The 19,517-nt window shown below is 43.9% G+C and overlaps 1 protein-coding gene across 1 annotated transcript; it reads right to left on the bottom strand.

Moving 5' to 3' along the window:
* Positions 1 to 1,039: 1,039 nt before the first annotated feature.
* Positions 1,040 to 16,165, bottom strand: GNAT2 (G protein subunit alpha transducin 2). Its single transcript, XM_003409548.4, has 8 exons — positions 11,097 to 16,165; positions 9,369 to 9,411; positions 8,762 to 8,903; positions 7,531 to 7,688; positions 5,578 to 5,706; positions 5,023 to 5,152; positions 2,582 to 2,735; positions 1,040 to 2,156 (listed from the first exon to the last, which is right to left on the bottom strand). Exons 1-8 carry the CDS (start codon positions 11,212 to 11,214, stop codon positions 1,966 to 1,968), a joined length of 1,065 nt encoding a protein of 354 aa, XP_003409596.1. The 5' UTR covers positions 11,215 to 16,165; the 3' UTR covers positions 1,040 to 1,965.
* Between the last annotated feature and the right edge of the window lie 3,352 nt (positions 16,166 to 19,517).

The raw sequence follows: 19,517 nt of genomic DNA, 5'->3' as shown, positions 1-19,517 counted from the left end.
ATTGGTATGTTTACCGGAGAAAAAGGGGAGGACTGAAATGCAGCTTTATCTTATTCTGCTAAAGATTTTCAGCTCCATGAACATGCTAGTACTATAGGCAGGTTCTATAAGAATGTCACAGGGAGCCTGTGGTAAGCTTTTACAGTTCAGCCCGTAGCCAATTCCTTCCTACCTAGATCCAAAGACCAAGGAAAAGTCCATAAAAGAAGCAAACAGTCTGGTACATTTTGGGGGGAGGTGGAGCTATTTGAACATGGAATAAGCCAGATAAATGAAGTTTGAGGGCTGAACAGACAAGACCCATACCTGTATCAAGGGCTCTTAACCTTGGGCTTCAGAACTCTAAAGAGTATGGATAGAATTGTATCCGATGTCTTGGTTTCCTTTATAATTCTCTAAATTTTACTTTATGCATTTTAAAATACTTTGAGAACACATCCATAGGTTTCATCAGACTGCCAGAGGGGGATCCATGATACAGAAAAGACTCAGAACCTCCTGCACATAGAGTTAAAGTGGACAGGTTGGTGGTGGTTGGAACAGGCCATTCTGAGCAGTCCCTGAACATCTCTTGGAGGCAAGAAGTCTGGCCCAGGCTTTTTCTTTGACCTAAGTTTTTTAATCAGCAGTAGCCAGAGGACTTTGCTTTATTTCTCTAATTCTGCTCCTGACTTGGTTTCTTTTCAGGGAATCAGCAAGACTGTTAAATTAATCCAGTTTTAACAGCTGAAGATTTAATCTTCAGTGTATTTCAAGCTCATATGGCTCTCCAGTATCAATATTGCTAGTAGCAGCCTACGTGTGAATATGTGTTTCTGGCAAGGAGCAGGCTTTCATTTTAACTGACACTTTCTTTTATATACTGTACTATATCCTGGATGCCAAGAGCTTTCCACACTAGTAGTTGTAAATGCTAAATCCATTCTTAACTTCACCACCTCCTGTCAAGATATATGCAAGCTTCCTTTCCCTGCAAGAGAGTTCAAAGGAATAATTGTTGGCCTGACTGGGGAGGTGTTGTTTCCTGCCAGCGCTACATAAACCCAGCTGCAAAGATTTTCAGTGGCTAAAGTAAGATCAGCTGCCTTTTCTTGTTCTCCTGGAACATGCAGCAGTTGAAATGAGAATTTTAGGATTGTTTGCTTGTTCTAGAGTCTGTAATAGACAAGTGGCAGCAGTAAAACATTAATACTCTTAAGTGGGAGCGTGTTGACGTCTTCCAAGTTTATTCAGAAAGTATCTTACATCACTGAGAAATAGTCATTCGTAGAAATAAAGGAAACTCAGTCTTTTTGGCAGCCAAGGGGGCAGAGGGATGATCTGTGCTTAATAAAGATGGTTATTTTTGATCTCCTATCCAGTGATGCAGACCTCTGAGCTAATGCATATAGAGGCCCGTTAGTAAAAAGGGGGTCGTAGGGTTATTGAGATTTTGGAGGTTTTTTTTTTTTCTTTTTTCAGAGGATTGGGAAGGTTAGCTGTTTTGCTTGGAAGATGTTCCTTGGGATAGTTTATTCTAAAAACTGGGTGTTGAATTTTATGCACAGCAGTTTTTATATAGGATTTCTTTCTGACACTAACCACAGCAGCTTTTACGTGCTTTCCCTTCAGTTATATTTGTGATCCTCAGGAAAACCCTGTGACGTAGGTAGGGAAGTAACCTGCATTTTGTGGATGAGGGACTTGAGGCTCAGAGAAATGAAGTATTTACATTTCTGCAGGAAGTTGCAGAACCAGTACTGGAACGTGAGTCTTCTGACTCTTGGCCTCATAGTTAAACTGCACTGATTTTCTCATTTTGAAAAGAGTGTATGAGTCACAGTTGCAATCATGAATATTCCATCTCCAAAAGGAGAATAAATTCATTCTTCATGTCATGGTATATTGATCTCTAATTTTCTGCTTGAAATCACAGAAATTTCAAGCCTGTTTATAGTATGTATTATACCTGAGGAATGGTGAGGATTAGAAGAGCCCGCAGTCCTTGAGATTTTCTTTGATGATAATATCTGTAACTGCATCAAACACAAATTTGACATTCTGCGTGTCTGTAGCACAGGTCATGTGACTGTAGATTTCTTTGACATCTTTTCGCATATTGAGGTCAAGGAACTGGCTCTTGATATAATTCCCTGCATCCTCAAAGGAGTTGTTCCCTGGTTTTCCAGAAAAATAGTGAAGAGGTGGGGTAAGTGAACCCTTCTTTGTTGCTCACTTACTTGGGAGACTGAGTTGATTCTCAGAATGTTGTGTTAGACATCTGCAGTTGGGGCCTATTTTTGGAGGGAACAGGGTTCTCTCCTCTCTTGCACGCCGGTATTTCTCACCTGAGCTGAGCAAAGAAACTGAGGAGAGAAGTCTTTATCTAGGTCTTTGCCCTTGGTTTCATTTGAATAGTCAGTGGCTCTCCTGCAACAAACAGCTGCTCTGTTCCAGAAACATCTGAATTTAAACCCTGTAACTGAATGCCCAGCTTTCTCTCTTAAGGCAGTTTCCTTCATGTCTCCTTGGCATAGGAAATGAGGCAATTGCCAGTCACTACTAAGAAGGATCACCATTATCTCCAGCCCTGGACACTTACCATCATATTCTGGAAAACAAATGCTGAGGTGCACTTTCTTGATTTTTTCCTCAAAGAGGTCCTTCTTGTTGAGGAAGAGGACGATGGAAGTAGCCGCAAAGAACTTGTGGTTACATATGCTGTTGAACAGGTGCAAAGACTCATGCATACGATTCTAATAAGAAGAAACACCATCAGAAACATCAGACCGGCCACATGGGCTATCTGTCCACTTCCCAGTCTTTTTCCCCTTGGAGAGACCAGTGTTCCAAATGTAAAAGGAAAGACAGGGAACAGTTTATCCATTTTTAATGTGTTGGAGTGACAGCCAAAGAAGCCCTAGTGGCACAGTGGTGAAGCACTTGGCTGCTAACCAAAGGGTTGGAGGTTGAAACCCATCAGCCACTCTGTGGGAGAAAGATGTGGCAGTCTGCTTCTGTAAATATTACAGCCTTGGAAACCCTATGCAGCAGTCCTGCTCTGTCCTCTAGTGTTGCTGTAAGTCAGAACTGACTTGATGGCAACGGGTTTGGTTTGGTTCGGTTTTCGAGTAGAGCCAACTTTTCATATTAATAGCTGTGTGGCTTGGGGAAAATCATTGTGCTTTTCTGAAATTTAGTTTCCCTATCTCATAGGGTTATTATGAAAGTTAAACCTATCATATATGTATAGTGCCCATGGTAGTGGCTGGCATTAAAAAAAAAAAAAAAAGTTGCTGTGGAGTTGATTCTGACTCATAGTGACCTGTAGGACGGGGGTAGAGCCATCCCATAGGGTTTCCAAGGCTGTAATCTTTACAAAAGCAGATTATCACAGCTTTCTCCCATGGAGTGGCTGGTGGGTTTGAATTGCCAGCAGTTAAGTGCTTAACCACTGTACCACCAGGGCTTCTTGGCTGGCATATAGGTGTGCAATAAGAGTTATGCAGATTTTGGCAGTTAGGGCACAGCTAAGGACTGATGTCTCGTAAGTGCTGTTGATAGAGGGTTGAATCTGGGCACCAGTTAGCATGTGCTCATTTGCAGCTCCAGAATGATTTTGGTAGGTTTCTGTCATGGCGTCCTGAGCCTCAGTTTGGGCAGGAACATGGTAGGGATACATTGACCCTGGCGCCACATGATAGAAAGCTAGAGAATTTCCTAGTGCCACATCACGAGCTCTTCTGCTCCCTTATTTTCTCTAATTGCCACTTTGAGAAATGATGTTACATATATGCAGAGTCTGGAGGTTGCCCTGTGCTCCAGCCCAGCCTGTTTTTTAGGATGCTGTTCTTTTGGGTTTTGAAGTATGCTGTCAGCTGACTTGGGATCAGCCTTTTCATATAATATAGCAAGAAAATAATCTCCAATTTGTATCCTTTTCTCACTGTTAATAGTTCTTTAAGATCTTGAAGAATTCAGGGTTAAAGATAGCGGAGGTCTTGGTAGGTGACTAGCCCTGTAAGACATTTTGGTCAGAAGATGTATTCAAAGTACTCTAATGTGAACTTGAACTACTAAGGAGAAGGGAAAAGAACCAGAGCAGAGGATGACAGTAGGAGCTTTGTTTTCCATTAGTAAGCTGTGGGCCTCCATTTAAGGAATAGATGCTTATGTGAAATTAGCATTTTCCATGCCTTTGACATCTTAAACTCAGAGAAAGAAACTTGCTGAGTTATGACACTTGTTCTGTAGAGCTCCTGTCTTGTAGAACTCTACAGGCTCAAGAGAACCACTTTCAGGGAGTCCTTTAGCTGCCAATTTAGTTGGCACGTGAGGAACCTAGTCTGCCAGTCTCTCCCTAACTCTGTTGACGTGGCATGTTTTCAGGCTTCTAAGTGAGGTTGGTAGTACAACCCTTCTATTATGTTGCATAAAGATACACATCATACATTGTTTTCTCTTCTGTACCATTTTAATCTCCTGTCCTTTACTTCCACAGGCAGCCTGGGAGACTACTAAGTGTAACTTCTTTGTTTTGCATAGTTGGTGATCTCTTATCCTTTTAGTATTTGATTTCTCTTAGGAGCTTTTTGATGTCCTAGTGATTCTTGGGGAAACCCTGGTGGTGTAGTGGTTAAGAGCTATGACCGCTAACCAAAAGATCAGCAGTTGAAATCCACCAGGCACTCCTTGGAAACCCTATGGGGCAGTTCTATTCTTACCCGTAGGGTTGCTATGAGTCGGAATCGACTTGACAACAGGTTTGGTTTTTATTTTGGTAGTGATACTTGGATGTTTAATCTGAAACCAAGCTCACTCTCAGAAAATCTGGAGCTCAAAATGCTAACCCGGAACCGGAGGAAGAAGAGATTTTTCCAGAATTATTTGCATGAGATAATGATTTGTCTGCTAGAGGACTACTAGAGTGTCAGTGTTAGCTGAAATCACCCAAGTTGGGGCATTGGAGTGACACAAGGCTTAGAGGAAAGGTCACAAGGAAAACTTGTTCTACCAAAACTGCTTGGTGCAAAGGCCACTCACCACCTCGTCGTCTTCCACCAGCACCATATCATAGGCGCTGAGGGCCGCACAGAAAATGATGCAGGTGACTCCCTCAAAGCAGTGGATCCACTTCTTTCTCTCTGATCTCTGCCCTCCCACGTCAAACATCCTGAGGGAAGAAGCAGCTGCTCTTATAGGTAAAAGCCAAAAAAAAAAAAAAACCCACTGCTGTCAAGTCGATTCTGACTCACAGCAACCCTGTAGGACAGAGTAGAACTGCCCAACAGAGTTTCCAAGGAGTGCCTGGTGGATTCAAACTGCTGACCTCTTGGTTAGCAGCCGTAGCACTTAACCACTACACCATCAGGGTTTCTCACAGGTGTGCCCAGCTTATTACCCACGTCTTTGGTGTTCACCCCAGGGAGGTGGCCACCTTTGGGCCACTTAGCAGTAAGATGGGAAGTTGGGGGAGAAAGAGGGAGAAGTGGAAGAGTAATTCAGGTTGGTCTTCACCAAAGGCCAGGGAGCATGTCCATGCCCCTTTTTGGGATTCCACGTGTGTATCTAAGGTGCCCTAGGGAACCATACACTCACCTGAAGTTTAAGTCTTTGACTGAAAACTTGGTCTCAATGATGCCTGTGGTTTTCACTCTGGACCGTAGCACATCTTGCTCGTTAGGAAGGTAGTCAGGAGCTGTAATCCGGTCTAATTGGTTCAGGTAGCTAAAGAAAAAGTAGTTTGCGTAGATGACATTAAATTTTCCACAGCGAAGGCCAAGAGAATAAAGGGTCTTACTCAATGTCATACAACTAATTTGGATATAGAAACAGGACTGGAATCCATATTATTAGGTCTGGGATTCAAACCCTCATGAATCCTTATAAAAGGACATGAGGGATAGGCTGGAGGACAAACCTATTTGGGGTGGGAGTTTTGTCCCATTTAAGTCAAGTCTGATAACTTTTCCTTGGGTTTAGCTTGACTGCAAGCTTATCTAGACCCTTGAATGAGATGTAGTGGTTCAAATGGGTGCCAAAAGTTCCATCAAAAGGCGAGAGTAGATTAAAAGAGACATGAACCAAATGCAATCCATGGACCTTGTTTGTATCCTGAAGCAAATAGGGGGTAAAACATGAGATAATTGGGGGAATTTGGGCACTGACTTTGTTAATTGATGGTACCAAGAAATTATTAAATTTTTAGGTGTGAGCTCTTTTTTTTAAAAAAAGAGCCCTGTTTTTTTAGAGGTACGTAATGAAATATTTAAGGTGAAATGATACCTGAGACTTGCCTCAGAATAACCCAGTGGAGGATGGAGGTAAAATGAAACAAGAGTGGCCATGAGTTGGTAACTGTTGAAGCTAGATGATTGATTCTATTATTCTACTTTTGTATATCTTTAAAAATTACCATAGAGAAGTTAAAAAAGGCAGGAGGAAGGCAGATGTGAAGTGAGTGGACTGAGAAGGGAAGGGAAATTAACACAGATGCCTACAGTATGCCAGGCATTTTCACATTTAAATTCTCATTTAACACTCATAAGCCTTCAAGTTTTGTATCCCCATTTTCCAAATGAAGGACACATACAGAAGACTTAAATAACTTCCCCAGAGTCAAGAGGCATTGTGGTATATTGTAAAAAATATACAGCTTTGTTGTCAAGCAGACCTGGATTCAAATCTAGCCTCTGCCACTTGTCCGTATGACCTTGGACAATTTAATTAACCTCTCCCAGCCTCAGTTTTTCATCTATAAAATGGGGGTAATAAGTGTACTATCTACCTTGTGCAGATTAAATGAGATGGTGTATGCATTGTACCTAGCAGTGACTGGGCCTTGGTAAATGATAGCATGACTATACATTTAGGTGGCAGAGCAGGGTTAAGCTCAGGTCTCTCTGATTCTAAAGGCCATGCCTGCCAAGTGTACCATGCTATCTGAGGTAGGATTGGTAAACTTTGTGGCCCTTATCTTTTTGGAACCAGCTTTGCAATGTTGGTTCTTCCTTTTTTTTTTTGCCCTGGCAGTTTGTATGACCCTTCTGCCCTGACACCCTGTGGGTGAAGGGGACTTTGGTTTCTGGTTAGTGGCCTAAGTAGAGCCTGAGTTACCAGCTAGAAAATTCAGCCCTAAAAGGGCCATCGTGGATCACATGCCTCCTAGGGGAGAGTGTGTGGCAGAACTGCAGGGGTATCTTAGTGTTCCTGGTTCGGAAAGGAGAGTCTAAGTGTATGGCCTCATTTAAGAGGACAGGGGCTAAAGGCTACTAGACAGTGCGCCTGTTTCCAATTTTGCATCGTCAGCTTCGTAAGCTGCGGTCAGTCAGCCAGTGTAAGACGACACAGAGTGCTGGGAACTGTGACACACATCCCTATCTAAAGGCATTAAGTTCACAACATAGTAAAACACTGCTCCAGGCTAACAGAACAGGCTGAATTCAGTCCATGGGTCTCCAGCTTTCACTGTTTGAAATTCTAGGCTGGGTGAGATCTCTCCTGGCAGGTTGCTTAAGCCTGGTTCCACCCACTCCCAAGCCAGAGTCTTACTAAGATGCGGAGTCATTGAGCTGGTACTCTGCAGCTCTGTCGAAGCAGGCTTGCACCCCACCATCCTTCCACAACTTCCTGATGACCTCCACCAGCTCAGGAGGCATGGTGCCTTCCTCAATGGAGTCAGCCAGGTTGTTGAGCTGTCTCCCATCATCCTGTAAGGCAGAGACCTGGCTGAGAACTAACACAGGGGTAATAGCTGTCCAGGAGGCTTCTGGGGTGGGGGTGGGGGGGCAGGGGATACCGATGAATGGAAAGCATTTTGCATTGCTCCCAAAGCCTAAGATAGAGGCCGTCTTCAGTGAAGATCCTATACTAAGAGAACATACTGGTTACTTTTGGAGTTGTGCTCCCAAGATGTAGAGGGTGGCACTATATCCAGCCTGGGCATGCGCAGCAGATACCAGAGGCCCCAAATGCTTCCTCTGGTGTTCTGTCTTTCATCCATAGTCCAAAAAGTACCTCTACAAAACAGGGTCCTCGACTGGAGGGAGACTGGACGTTGAAAGACCAGATCGATCAGGAAATAGAGAAGATGGAAGGCAGGAACCCATCACCTTTGTTCTCTCAATGATGCAAATCTAAGAAGGCCAATACTGGAACTAGGCATTTTCGCTCATGTAAGTTCCCTGGTCAGCGTGGAGCCCAAGAGGAGTGGTGAAACGAGACACAAAGGCAGAGGAAGCTGAGGGCAGATTTTGTAAACGTTTACTATAAAGGTATTGCTGCTGTTAGGGGCCATTGAGTCAATTTTTCACTCATAGTGACCCCATGGGACAGAATAGAACTGCCCCATAGGGTTTTCTAGGCTGTAATCTTTACAGGAGCAGATTGCGAGGTCTTTCTCCCACGGAGCTGCTTTGCCACTCCCCCGGCCCCCCCCCACCATAAAAACCTGTTGCTGGGAAGTCAATTCCGACTCAGCGACCCTACAGGACAACATAGAACTGCCCCATAGGGTTTCCAAAGAGTGGCTGGTGGATTTGAACTGCTGACCTTTTGGTTAGCAGCCGAGCTCTTAACCACTGCACCACCAGGCCTCCTTTATTACAAAGGTAGGAGCTGCTTACTTCTCCAGGACTAAAAAGATGTGGAGCTTAGCAGGTGGGATTTTAGTTACACAAAAATTTTTCTGACCACCTTTCTTCTTAGCTTGTTGGCCTCTGGTACGTTTCTTCTCATTAGCCTTTCCTGCTTCCACCCTTAACCACATACATTAACCACATACCGCGTGGCTTGGTTCAGCGTAGTCAATGCCCAATGTGGACATGGCCCGAATGATAGCCAGGATGGACTGCAGCACATTCCCATAGATGATGGACTTGAACTCTAGGCATTCTTCTGGTGAATAGCCATCCTGGTGAATGATCCTGCAAGGGGTAGACCCCCAGCCCTCAGTTGGACCTGAGTAACTAGACCTAAAGGCTTGGGAATCTGAGGATTTAAAGGGTCATAAGAACCTCATCATTCTATTCCTATTGCTGTCCCAAGGTGGAGGGTAAGGCAAGGCAAGGGACATGCATATAGGAGTACTGGGAATCAGATCCTTTACATTCTTTACATTTGGGTTCCTTAATGCTAAAAAGGAAACCCTGGTGGCATAGTGGTTAAGAGCTACAGCTGCTAACCAAAGGGTCGGCAGTTCGAATCTGCCAGGCGCTCCTTGGAAACTCTATGGGGCAGTTCTACTCCGTCCTATAGGGTGGCTGTGAGTCGGAATCGACTCGAGGGCACTGGGTTTTTTTTTCTGGGAATGCTAAAAAACCTTTCACCCTCAGTACCACCACTGACTTCTTCACCCTACCCTAGTCCTTTAGGGTTTTGGTCCTACTCACTTCATCTGTTTGACGATAGTGCTCTTTCCTGACTCCCCAGCACCTAAAGGGAAAAATGCTTATGTTTCAAATTTCCACCAGCTCTCCCCAATCCTCCAGTAGATGGCCTTTGAGAAGTCTTAGCCACTGCTTGGTTGAGAGCTTTGTTAGGTTAGAACACAGGAATAACTGCTGCCCTGGATTTCTGCCAGCCTTGAGCTCAGATCTTTCAACCTGGATTTAGAGCAGGGTTTCTCGACCTTGGAACTATTGACATTTTGGGCTGGATAACCCTTTTTTGTGGGGGACTTTTTTGTGCCTTACAGATGTTTAGTAGCATTCCTGACCTTTACCCACTACAAGTTAATAGCACCCTCCTTCAGCTGTGACGAGCAAAGATACCTCAACATTGTCAAATCCACCCTGGGGGAGGTGGGTGGTGGCAAAATGTCCTCCCACTGAGATAGATTCAGGGGAATTCCTTTAACACATTTCTCCTTTCTGCCCATTTCTGACTAAGGACAGTGGTCTTAGGGTAGGATTGAAGAGAGCTGGGTCATTTCACTGAAATACTTGCATTTTCATCATCATTCCAGTTTCCTGTGTTAACTCATTCACACTCCACTCTCCCCCATCAAAAGACCTATGTACCCTCTACCCCTTTCCCTCACCGTCTATTCCACTCTGATGCCTCGGCCCCCTCCCACTTAGCCTGTGCTTGTTCCTTGTAGAACTGCTTATCCTGATCCTAGAAGAAAGCTGCTTAGGCTTAAGAGCTCCCTCAGTGGCCCTGCTGTCGTCAGTTTCCCCTTCCCCTTCCTGGGCTCCCAGGAGTCTGGGTCCAGCTTACAGAGGTAAGCTCCTTTAGCGTGTCCTTAGGGGGTTGTGCTACAGATCAGTTGGGGGAAAAGAGGTGCCTCAGCTTGGTGCTCTAGTTCCCAGGCTTGTGGGCGTCTGCTACATAGAGCCCGTCTGCCCCAAGCTAGCCTACCTCTGTAGTAACGTTATTTTTTTTTCTAAGCCATGTGTCCTGAACTCTTCCTTGTCTTGGTTCTATTTACAGCCATGATCAGTTTCTCAGACTAATTGGCTGAGGTACTTTTCTTTTCTTGGCACAGACCAGTGATCTGCTTAGGAGCTCATCAAATTGATGAACTTCCCATCTGGCAAGAGCTTTAGAGGCAGCTACTGAATAGAAAACCAGGGAAGGTACTGCTGATGATAAAGATTCCATTCCTCCCCTCTCAGGGCTCCCTACTTCCAAAGTTTTATTCCTCTACAAGCAAGCAGAAGGAGCTATATAGCACTAGTTGTATGGTGGAACTTCTGAGTTCATTGGTAAGGGAAGGCCCTGTCCTCTTCTGATTTCTTGGCTTAGAGGACTGCAGATGGGGTATCTGCAATCCAGGGTTCTCAGTATTTGTCAAGTCAAGAGGAAGTGTTAAGTTTGGTTAGGTTTGGAGATGGGTGGGTTTATCCTGGCCCTTGTACTATTCCTGGTTGAAGGAAGAGCAGAAAAATTTCACAGTAGCGTTGGCATTCTGGGTTACCTTGGGGTGGCTGTGCAGATCCCATATTAACTCAGCCTTAGGGCTCCCAATCCCCTAGCCTGAGCCTGGATAGGGGAGAGGAAAAGTGAACTACCACCTCTTCCTCCCCATGGGGTGAGCTAGAACCCACCTACCATCCAGGATAAGCAGGAAGGAGCAGTGTGTCTCCTTCTCTGGCTCATCTTCCCATCTTGCTCACCCAGCAATAGCAGCTTGACCGTCTTGGCTTCCTTGTCAGCGTCCTCTTGCAGTTTCTTTTCTAGCTCCTTGGACCTTTTGGCCAGTTCTTTGTCCTCAGCACTGACTCCACTCCCCATCCTTCTGCTGTCTCCTTGGCTGCTTCCTCTGGCTCTTAAGCTTCTCTTCTAGAGTTTCCTATCTGTGAGATGGAAGACAAGGAAAAAATAAATCAGGATGAAGTATCAGCTCCTTAGCCCTTCTAAAAGCTGGTCTGTATGGGGCTGGGTGAGGGAACAGGCTATACCCTGAGCAGGTCCTGTACCCTGACTACCTTGGCTGAGACTCCCTACCCCAGCTGGAAACCTACTTCTTAGCCTAGGGTTTGTAGCCTTTATATCCAGCAGTGTGATGGGTTAAGCTAATTAAGAGCTCAGTATGACAAAGGGCAAAGACTCAAATGTTTGTGTAACTAGGGAAATGATCTGCTAAGTTCTGACAGAGGAGGCTAGGATGGGGATGCTAGGCCTGTCTGAAGTAAGATAAGCATTGCCTCCATCCTTTTGATGGGCTCATTCCCTAAAAGTCTCCTTCCTTGGATTCGCTTCCATCTTAGTGCTAGAAATTAGGGGCAGAAACATAAGAGGCACTCCCCTGTTGAGCCCTCCGTATTACAGGGTCTTGGTTCAAGGTTTCATCTATTACAGCAAGATGGTCCTGGCAAGGGATTTTTGTTTTGGGTGGTGCTCTTCCTTGGAAAGATTAGAGCTGTTTTCACTTGGCTCCCCCAGCTGCTGCTCCAGGAAGCTATTAACATTGTTCCTTTGAGTTTGCTTATCTCTTTATACATACTTCTATTATTAGCATTTATTACTTCATTTTGTGCTTTGTCTGTTTACAAACCTGTTTCCCCCAGACTCTGAATTCCACCCCTTGGATATCAGGAATCAAATCTGATCCATCATTCAATCTCTTAGACCTTGTGGTTTATTAGTGGGTCCTCAATAAACGTTTGGTGAATAAATGAAGGAAAATAGGGCATGCGGTAGATAATGGGACTGCTGTCTCTGGGCCCACTAAAGCCCCTTGAGGCCCAACTTTACTTGGTAACAAATTTTGCTGATATTTGTACTGCCTGACATAATAAACTTTGCTTCTTTGAAAAATTGAACTCCAGCCTCTGGCTTCTCTGAGGCTGGGGCAGCTCTCTCTCTGGCCCTCATCTCAGGTGTTCCTTCCTGGGGAGAAATGAGTGTGCAGTCTAGCATTTGCCTCACAGACAGAACACTCCATTGGTCGTGTTTCTGTATGCCAGTTATTTCAGTTAACTTAAATGAGTGAGTCTTGGTGGTGGAGTCTAGTCTTCCTCAGATGGAAAATACTTTAGAATTTTGCTATCCAAAATGTGGTCCAAGGACTAGCAACATTAGATCATCTGACGGCTTGTTAGAAATGCAGAAGCTCAGGCCTTAACCCAGACCTCCTGATTCAGAATCAGGTCCCAGGTTATTTGTAAAGACATTAAAGGTTGGGATGTACTGCCCTACCCATACCCCCCACTGCTGTCAAGTCGATTCCAACTCATAGCGACCCTATAGGACAGGGTAGAACTGCCCCATAGATTTTTCAAGGATTGCCTGGTGGATTCGAACCGCCAGCCATTTGGCTAACAGCCGTAGCTCCTAACTGCTATGCCACCAGGGTTTCAGAAGCACTGCCTTAGGGAACTGTTTTTTCCCCCAAACTTGCCTAATCATAAGAATCACCAAAGATGCTTCTGTATTTCATCAAATTTTAGATGCCACTGATTGATTAGAAGATGCACCCCGGTTTCAAAGATGTTAAAATATATACATATATATGTATTTTTTTTAAGGTATGTTTTAGAAACAATAAATTACCGATAGCAATACTGATTCCAGAACCTGAGAAACTGTATTTTTTACTAATATGGATGATAATCAACATCTGGCAAGTTTGAAAAACCCTGACTTAGAACAGTGGTTCTCAGCTTTTGGTGTACATTGGAATTTACCTGAGGGAGTTTTTTTTTTTTTAAAAAAAAAAAAAACACTGATTTAATTGGTCCGGAGTGCAGTCTAGGCAGGGGGATTTTAAAATTTCCCTGGGTGATTCTAATGTGCAGCCCAAGTACAGAACCTCTGAGCTAGAAATACTTAATTTGCTCTTTACTTTTGGAGCTGGATTTGTGTAGCAATGGCCATTTAGACTAAGCAAGTGGGAGGCAAAACCCAGTGTTCCACCTACCAGGTACTCAGAGCCATGGCTAATCATCTTCCTCCTTCCCACTGCCTTTCAGCCTCATAGCTGGGTATCTGGCCTAGAGCCCCAGGCCTGAAGCTTAGAGGTTCAGGGTTGATAGAGAAATAGGCAGCTGCTGAGGCGCCTTCCGTGGTGACCAAATTTTCCCAATCAGAAATTGGCAAGTGCTTATTAAGGGAAAACAGGAGTCGATTTGAAATTGTGTTTCTCTTGGAATCTTGGCTATAAGGTTTCCTGTAATTATACCTGACCACCAGCCCTGGCTAACCTACCCACATTATTGGTAACTTATCCCTAAGCCAGAGCTGTGCACAAGGCTGCACTGTTAAAGCAAGGAACCACCAGGAACCATGCTAGACAATTTACATGGATCATGTCAGCTAATTCTCACAACTCCGAGGTAAGTGCTAGTGTCCCCAATTTATAGACCAGATAAACTGAGGCTTCAGGGTTCAGTAACTTGTTCAGGGTTAGTGAACAGACAAACCAGGTTTGTCTGGTTCCCAGGATGGTGGTCTTTCCGCTACCCCCACGTAAGCAGCTAGTGAGAGGAAAAACGCTTGGGCAAAAAAAGAGGCAAAGGCATGAACTCAATAGCAATAGCACTTGCATTGTTAAAGGAACCGCTAACTTGTGTCACACACAGGGAAAATGTTTGAGGTTGTTCCTTTTTCATCTACCACCTCTGCAAACTTCAGTGTTGCTTCTTCTTTGTTTCCTAGCTTGCTGGGTGGAAGTTCCCTATTCTCACTACTAAGTAAGGGAACTCCTGGCAGTAGCTGACCTCTGAGAGCACAGACTCACTGCTCTGCATGCACCACCCTGATGCCAGCCCTCCTGCCTCTGGTCTTCAGCTCCTGTGCCTTTTCTGCAGCTGGTCCACTTTCTTCTCCCAGGGGAAGAGACTTTTTTTTTTTTTTAATCTGTGAATTTGTGTAGTGTGACTCTTTAGTTTTCAAAGCACTTTTCTATCATCGCATTTGGGGACATTGTCCTGGTGAAGTGAGAAAGGCATGTAGGTGCTGTTCCTATTTGAGAGGTAAGGGAACTGAAGCACAGAAAAGTGATCCCCATATTAATAAGTTAATATCAGCATCAGAGCTAGAGCTCAGACATCCTGGTTCACAGCCTGATAAGCCACGCTTTGAGTGAAAAAGGGATCACCATTTCCCAACAAATTTGGGGTTCCTTGATTTGAGGGGAGATCTCAGGATCTCTCCTGTATCCAGGGACTGTGGGTAAGCCTTGTCCCAGGTGGAGTGGGGAGCATGTGAAGACTGAGGAGCTGCTTCCACAACCTTCCAGTCCAAAGGAAGAGGTGGGGTAAATTCACGAGAAACAACTTGGCTAAAGGAACACTCTGCAAGTGCTGGGGAATTCAGAGCTGTTTAAAACCTAGCCTCCACCCCTGGTTGGAAAGATGATTACGCACACATCTAGCTGTCAGACTGATGAGTTCTGTGGTAGAAGAAAAGAGGGGTGATAGTAAAATGAACAGAATTTCAACAGAAAAGCAAAGCAACAACAGAAATGGAGGATAGGTATTTTGGGGACAGGAAAGATCATGAGAAAAGGCATGGAGGCACGAGGTACAAAATGTGCTCAGAGAAGAGTGGAAGGTGCATGGAGGAGATGGGTGGGAGATGAGGACAGGAAAAGGACTTGGGGCCAGCCAGTGAAGGGCCTTGAATGACAAGCTAAGGGGTTTGGCTAAAATCCAATGCGGACTCATAAACCAGTACAGATGGATACAGCTGCATGGTGCTATAAACACAACCCTGGGTGGGGCTGGCAGCTGGGACAAGCTGAGAAACAAGAGCAGAACAGCTTGGCTGAAATAACTGCTTTGAGGAGAGGGGAAACCCTGGCTTAATGGAGAGGTGGGGCTGTGCTGTGATTCTAGGCCTGAGTAAGGCTTGGCTGTAAGTTGCACTTGTGAGAATCAGGACAGAATCTGGTGGGCTAGGGCCTAGAGGGATCTAGACATAGGGTATAGTTCGGGAAATTGCCCTGGCCAAGGATCTTTTTGAAGGTGTAGGTGTTCTTTCTTAAATCCAACATCTGCAGAGTGGTCTGGCCTTGTAGGAGGCTGACATCACAAGTGAGCTGCAGGCCAGAAGAGAAGCAGTTGTGCATCGACAAGAGGGGCCTGGCACTCGAGAGGTGCATTTAAGGAGCTTTCTAGGGGATAGGCCAGAAGGGAGGAAGCTGTGCATAGAGCTCTAAGGCAGGCCCTAAGGCAACGGGTCAGGCCCCAACATGAAAAAGGAAGGAAGCCATAGAGGATGACTCACTCCTTCATTTCCCAAGCTCTGTTCTACATAGACATTGAAGCCGTACTGAGATTCTTGCTGGTGGTGAGTAGGCGGGGAGATTGGTGCTTAGCTATAATCAGGACAGACTTTACACCGGATGTGACAACACATCGGATGGCTAGGAAATTGGGAAGGGTTATAAGGTACTGCAGTTGGGACTAGGGAGGGGCACATACTGAATCGTGAACTGACTTGCCTGAGTAGGACACGGGATAAGAATTGCCATCTATTGGCTGCTTAGGTTAGGTCAGTAGGTAGGCCTTGGATTAAGGGAGGATCCTAAAAAGGCCTGACCTGGTGCAAAATAACCACCCCTTAAGACTATCCAGGAAACCCTGGTGGAGTACTGGTTAAGTGCTACGGCTGCTAACCAAAGGGTCGGCAGTTCGAATCCGCCAGGCGTTCCTTGGAAACTCTGTGGGGCAGTTCTACTCTGTCCTGTAGGGTTGCTATGAGTCGGAATCAACTCGACGGCACTGGGTTTTGTTTAAGACTATCCAAATCTGCATTTTAGCAGAATATAGATGACATTCTACATGGTTATGTGGTGCTTGATTTTTAATTTTGAGATTTATTATTCATTGTTTAGAACCCAACGGCCTCAAAATTCCTACAGGACCCAAGACTAATTTAGGGGGTTATATTAAGAAACCCTGGTAACGTAGTTGTTAAGAGCTACAGCTGCTAACCAAAAGGTTGGCAGTTGAATCCACCAGGCGCTCCTTGGAAACTACGGGGCAGTTCTACTCTGTCCTATAGAGTCGCTATGAGTTGGAATCAACTCACTGGCAATGGGTTTGTTTTCCTTTTTTTTTAAATTAAGAATAGCTTTTAAGTCTGAAATTAAGATGGGGTGTGGATAATGGGGTGTGTGTGTGTGTGTAGGCTATTACAGGCTTTTATAACCTTTCGTTTTCCTTCCCCTTGATTATAAAAGAAATGGATATGTACTGTAGACAGATTTTTAAATGCAGATAAATATAAAGAAAATATAACCCATAATTTCACCACTCAAAAAAAATAATTTATAAATATTTGGTATGTTTCTTTTCTATGGATACATATATATTAACTATGCAGTATAATAAGTATATATATATTGTATAATTTGGACCATACTGTATATATATATATTTTTTTTGTATATAGTTTATTCATCCATTTTTCACCTAACTTTGTCAGTAGTTCCATATCTTTAAAAAATTCTTCGAGACTAATTTCTAATGGTTATTTTTCAATGTGGAAACCCTGGTGGCATAGTGGTTAAGTGCTATGGCTGCTAAGCAGGAGTTCAGCAGTTCAAATCCACCAGGCCCTCCTTGGAAACTCTGTGGGGCAGCTCTACTCTGTCTTATCGCTATGAGTCAAAATCGACTTGATGGCAACTGGTTTGGTTTTTGTTTTTTTTATATTTCATTGTCCGCATGTAACATAATTTAAACGTCGCCCTATTATTGAAACCTTAAGTTTCCAATCTTCCTGTGTGAGAAACATTGCAGTGATGAGCAACTTGCTTCATACATATTTTTCTGGCAGCTTTTTTTTTTTTCAAATTGTGCTTTAAGTAAAAGTTTACAATTCAAGTCAGTTTCTCATTCAAAAATTTATACACACATTGTTATGTGATCCTAGTTGCTCTCCCTGTAATGTGACAGCACACTCCTCCTCTCTACGTGTATTTCCCGTGTCCATTCAGCCAGCTCCTGTCCCCCTCTGCCTTCTCATCTGGCATCTGGACAGGAGCTACCCACATAGTCTCATGTGTCTGCTTGAGCTAAGAAGCACATTCCTCACCAGTATCATTTTATGTCTTATAGTCCAGTCTAATCATTGTCTGAAGAGTTGGGTTTGGGAATGGTTTTAGTTTTGGGCTGGCAGAGAGTCGGGGGGCCATGTCTTCTCATGTCCCTCCAGTCTCAGTCAGACCATTAAGTCTGGTCTTTTTACTAGAATTTGAGTTCTGCACCCCACTTTTCTACTGCTCCATCAGGGACTCTCTGTTGTGTTCCGTCAGGGCAGTCATTGGTGGTAGCCAGGCACCATCTAGTTCTTCTGGTCTCAAGCTGATGGAGTCTCTGGTTTATGTGGCCCCCCCCCTTTTTTTTTTTTATTAAGAGCAATTTTTTAAGGTCAAATAATATGAACCTTTTTAAGACTCTTGATTACATATTGCTAAATGGCTTTCAGGGATATTATATCAATGTTTATACCTGCCAGTAGTGTATGTGTGTGCCCCATCTCACTAATATTCTAGAGTAAAATCATCACAAAGTTCAGTAAAGCAAAAAGAAAAGTTTTACTTGGCATATATTCCAAGAGACAAAAGTAGGAAATGGATAAGCATGCTGCTAGAGGCATGTCTGCCCAAGTCTGAGGAAATATTACAGAATAAGCAAAAGTGGGAAAATGCACAAGAATGCTGCTAGAGCCATGTCTGTCTGAGTCCAAGTTATGGAATCATCAATATATATTAACATTACAAATGGGCAAAAACCATTGAAAGCTTCACCTTTTCAAAGATTGGCTAGAAACTGCTGAATCTCCGAAATCCTACGTTTTGAATTGTCTTTATCAACAATCATTGGTACAGGTTTCAGCAACAGGGGAGTCTTCATTGGTCCAACAAATCTTACTATTCACTAAATGCTAATAGAAGAAGAATGGAAAGTATATGGGTCTTTTGTGCTGTGTTTTATGATTTGTTTATGTGAAAGTTTCCTTAAAAGATGTTTTCCAAGATTGTTCTAGCTATTGTATTTATACCTCAGGGCCCAGTTGATGTGTCCTTGTGGGTCCTTGTGAGTCCAGCTCCAGCTGGGTCACATTCTAAGACTGGGAATAATGGCTCCAATATTATCTCCTAAATCATGTTGTAGGGTAAAAACATCACAATGTTAGTAAAGCAAAAAGAAAGTTTTATTTGGCATACATTCCAAGACGCAAAAGTGGGAAATGGACAAGCACGCTGCTAGAGCCACATCTGCTGAGTAACAGGCAAGAATGGGAAAACACAACCACGCTGCCAGAGCCATGTCTGCCCAAGTCCAAGGAAGAGAATCATCAGTATATATTGACATTACAAAATAGGCAAAATCTTTCAAAGCTCCACCTTTTCACAGACTGACTAAACACTGTTAAGTAATTCTACATTTCCAATTGTCTTTCTTAACAATCTTTAGTACAGGTTTCAGTAATGAGGAAAGTCTGGAGGTTTTATTGGTCTGACAAATCTTACTATTCACTAAATGCTAACAGAAAAAGATTAGTGGAAACAGAACTTTTGTGTTCCGTTTATGATTGGTTTATATGAAAGTTTCCCTGAAAGATGTTTTCGAAGACTGTCCTAGCTATTGTCTTTATACCTCAGGGCCCAGTTTGATGTGTCCTTGTGAGTCTAGCTCCAGCTGGGTCACATTTTAGGACAGGGAATAAACGACTCCAATATTATCTCCTAAATCAATCACTAACTACACCCTTGCCAGCATTTGGATTATCTTTTTCTTAATGCTTGCTAATTTGGTAGTATTTCTTTGTTTCATTGATTCCTTGTGAGGTGAACATATATTTTCTGTGTTATGGAGGCCATGGAGTTTTGTTTATCTGACGTGAGGAGTAGTAGGCAGGGGATCAATGGAGGCGGTGCTAGATGCAGGTAGAGAACAGGGTTCAGGGTCCAGAATGCAGCCAGGTTGGGGAGGGAGTTTGGGAAAAAGGACTTTGGCTGTGGTGGTAGTGAGAACTGGGAGGAGCTGGATAGACAGCATTAGTACAAGTAGGTGTAGGGGGCAAAGGACTCTCACAAGCGGGAACTTGTCCTGTCCTCTCTTAGAAGAAACTGTTGTAAC

The sequence above is a fragment of the Loxodonta africana genome, chromosome 3, assembly GCF_030014295.1.
Source record: "Loxodonta africana isolate mLoxAfr1 chromosome 3, mLoxAfr1.hap2, whole genome shotgun sequence".
NCBI classification, from domain to species: Eukaryota; Metazoa; Chordata; class Mammalia; order Proboscidea; family Elephantidae; genus Loxodonta; species Loxodonta africana.
This window is presented reverse-complemented; position numbering and strand designations above follow the sequence as displayed.

Coding starts and splice junctions, on each gene's coding strand:
- GNAT2 (XM_003409548.4), bottom strand. CDS start 11,214: ATGGGGAGTGGAGTCAGTGCTGAGGACAAAGAACTGGCCAAAAGGTCC. Junction 7,689..8,761: donor ACGCTGAACCAAGCCACGCG/GTATGTGGTTAA, acceptor TCTGCCTTACAG/GATGATGGGAGACAGCTCAA. Junction 5,153..5,577: donor GTCAAAGACTTAAACTTCAG/GTGAGTGTATGG, acceptor TTCTTCCCTCAG/GATGTTTGACGTGGGAGGGC.